This window comes from Scyliorhinus torazame, chromosome 2 (assembly GCF_047496885.1).
Source record: "Scyliorhinus torazame isolate Kashiwa2021f chromosome 2, sScyTor2.1, whole genome shotgun sequence".
Lineage (NCBI taxonomy): Eukaryota > Metazoa > Chordata > Chondrichthyes > Carcharhiniformes > Scyliorhinidae > Scyliorhinus > Scyliorhinus torazame.
The window spans coordinates 16,717,967-16,720,854 of NC_092708.1; the positions used below are offsets into that span (position 1 = coordinate 16,717,967).

Below are 2,888 nucleotides of genomic sequence, written 5' to 3' on the forward strand. Positions count from 1 at the left end.
CTTCTTTCAGCCGGAGACGGCTCTTTGGAGACGACCCCTAACCCTGGGGCTCCAGTGCCGCCGTTTCCAGGCTCCCCCTCCACGCATCCACACCAACTCCCATCAAAACAACCTCCGGAGGGGGTGAGGGCGGAGGCTCCGCAACTTTGTTTTTAAAGACGAAGAGAAGGGGAGTGTGGGATCGCCGGCAAGAGGCGCGGTAGTGAGGAGGAGGAGGAGGAGGAGGAGGAGAGAGGAGTGACTGAGGGAGGGGGACCTTCCGAGCCTTCAGCAGCCCAGCCTCGCGTTTGGAAACGCGGCCGCATCCCCCCCCCCCCGCGCGGGCCGCCTTGAAACCGTCGCCGCCTGACGATCCATGTTAGTTTCGTGCCTCCGCTTTGAAACTGACGAGGAAAGGTTTCCATGTTGTGAGCGAGTTCCTGAACCGCGCTTTCTCCTCTTCCCCCCCCCCCTCCATTTTAAAAAAAAATCTTTTTTTGGGGGGGGGGGAGGAGGGAGGGGAAAGAACAAGAATTTATTAAATTCAAAAAGAAGGTTTAGCTCATGGACAACCCGTCCATAATCACACAAGTCAGCAAAGAGGAGGCGAAAACCCCGCTGCGAGAGAAAGGTAACAAATTTGTAACATTGTGGCGATCACAGTAATGGGGGATGTGCCAGGAGTAACATTGTATCCGAGTGACGCTGTCTCAGAGTAACAGTGTAATTGACACAATAACATTGGAACTAACACAGGAACATTGTATCTGTTTCCCTCTTGTTGTGGTTTAAACAGAGAAACTTTGTCGCAAACTCGACCACAACATTGTCGCGACCCCCCCCCCCCCCCCCCGGTGTTGAGTATTTTCCTCTCTCTCTCCTTCCTTATTTCCCCCTTTTGAATTTTGATTTCTGTCTCTCTTTAAACTCGCTTTCATTCGGGTTGGGATCGGGAGGGGTTTTCAAAAAAACCAGTCAACCTCTCTGATAAACAGAGTCGTGTTGTCTTCTCCACTACCCCCCCCCCCCCGGCTCATCTACCCCCCCCCCGGCTCATCTACCCCCCCCCCCCCGGCTCATCTACCCCCCCCCCCCCGGCTCATCTACCCCCCCCCCCCCCGGCTCATCTACCCCCCCCCCGGCTCATCTACCCCCCCCCCCGGCTCATCTACCCCCCCCCCCCGGCTCATCTACCCCCCCCCCCCCCGGCTCATCTACCCCCCCCCCCGGCTCATCTACCCCCCCCCCGGCTCATCTACCCCCCCCCGGCTCATCTACCCCCCCCCCCGGCTCATCTACCCCCCCCCCCGGCTCATCTACCCCCCCCCCCGGCTCATCTACCCCCCCCCCCCGGCTCATCTACCCCCCCCCCCGGCTCATCTACCCCCCCCCCCCCGGCTCATCTACCCCCCCCCCCCGGCTCATCTACCCCCCCCCCCCCGGCTCATCTACCCCCCCCCCCCGGCTCATCTACCCCCCCCCCCCCGGCTCATCTACCCCCCCCCCCGGCTCATCTACCCCCCCCCCCCGGCTCATCTACCCCCCCCCCCGGCTCATCTACCCCCCCCCCCCGGCTCATCTACCCCCCCCCGGCTCATCTACCCCCCCCCCCCCCCGGCTCATCTACCCCCCCCCCCCGCTCATCTACCCCCCCCCCCCCCGCTCATCTACCCCCCCCCCCCCCCGCTCATCTACCCCCCCCCCCCCCGGCTCATCTACCCCCCCCCCGGCTCATCTACCCCCCCCCCCGGCTCATCTACCCCCCCCCCCGGCTCATCTACCCCCCCCCCCCGGCTCATCTACCCCCCCCGGCTCATCTACCCCCCCCCCCGGCTCATCTACCCACCCCCCCGGCTCATCTACCCCCCCCCCCCCCCCGGCTCATCTACCCCCCCCCCGGCTCATCTACCCCCCCCCCCCGGCTCATCTACCCCCCCCCCGGCTCATCTACCCTCCCCCCCCCCCCCCCCCGCTCATCTACCCCCCCCGGGCTCATCTACCCCCCCCCCCGGCTCATCTACCCCCCCCCCCCGGCTCATCTACCCCCCCCCCCCCGGCTCATCTACCCCCCCCCCCCCGGCTCATCTACCCCCCCCCCCCGGCTCATCTACCCTCCCCCCCCCCCCCCCGCTCATCTACCCCCCCCCCGGGCTCATCTACCCCCCCCCCCGGCTCATCTACCCCCCCCCCCCGGCTCATCTACCCCCCCCCCCCGGCTCATCTACCCCCCCCCCCGGCTCATCTACCCCCCCCCCCCCCGGCTCATCTACCCCCCCCCCCCCCCGGCTCATCTACCCCCCCCCCCCCCGGCTCATCTACCCCCCCCGGCTCATCTACCCCCCCCCCTGGCTCTTGTACCCCCCCCGGCTCATCTACCCTCCCCCCCCCCGGCTCATCTACCCTCCCCCCCCCCCCCCCGGCTCATCTACCCCCCCCCCCGGCTCATCTACCCCCCCCCGGCTCATCTACCCCCCCCCGGCTCATCTACCCCCCCCCCCCGGCTCATCAACCCCCCCCCCGGCTCATCTACCCCCCCCCCCCCCGGCTCATCTACCCCCCCCCCCCGGCTCAGTCTACCCCCCCCCCCCGGCTCATCTACCCCCCCCCCCCGGCTCATCTACCCCCCCCCCCCGGCTCATCTACCCCCCCCCCGGCTCATCTACACCCCCCCCCGGCTCATCTACCCCCCCCGGCTCATCTACCCCCCCCTGGCTCATCTACCCCCCCCCCCCTGGCTCATCTACCCCCCCCCCCGGCTCATCTGCCCCCCCCCCCCCGGCTCATCTACCCCCCCCCCCCGGCTCATCTACCCCCCCCCCCCCGGCTCATCTACCCCCCCCCCCCCCGGCTCATCTACCCCCCCCCCCGGCTCATCTACCCCCCCCCCGGCTCATCTACCCCCCCCCCCG

General features: G+C 68.5%; 1 protein-coding gene across 1 annotated transcript in view; it reads left to right on the forward strand.

Annotated features, from left to right (window-relative positions):
* The first annotated feature begins 272 nt into the window (after nucleotides 1–272).
* The window catches only part of LOC140385709 (carboxy-terminal domain RNA polymerase II polypeptide A small phosphatase 1-like), a 93,007-nt gene continuing 90,391 nt past the window's right edge, over nucleotides 273–2,888 (forward strand). The window contains exon 1 of the mRNA XM_072468154.1: nucleotides 273–610. Coding sequence (XP_072324255.1) covers nucleotides 544–610 — 67 coding nt within the window. The 5' untranslated portion in view covers nucleotides 273–543. The remainder of the gene's footprint in view (nucleotides 611–2,888) is intronic.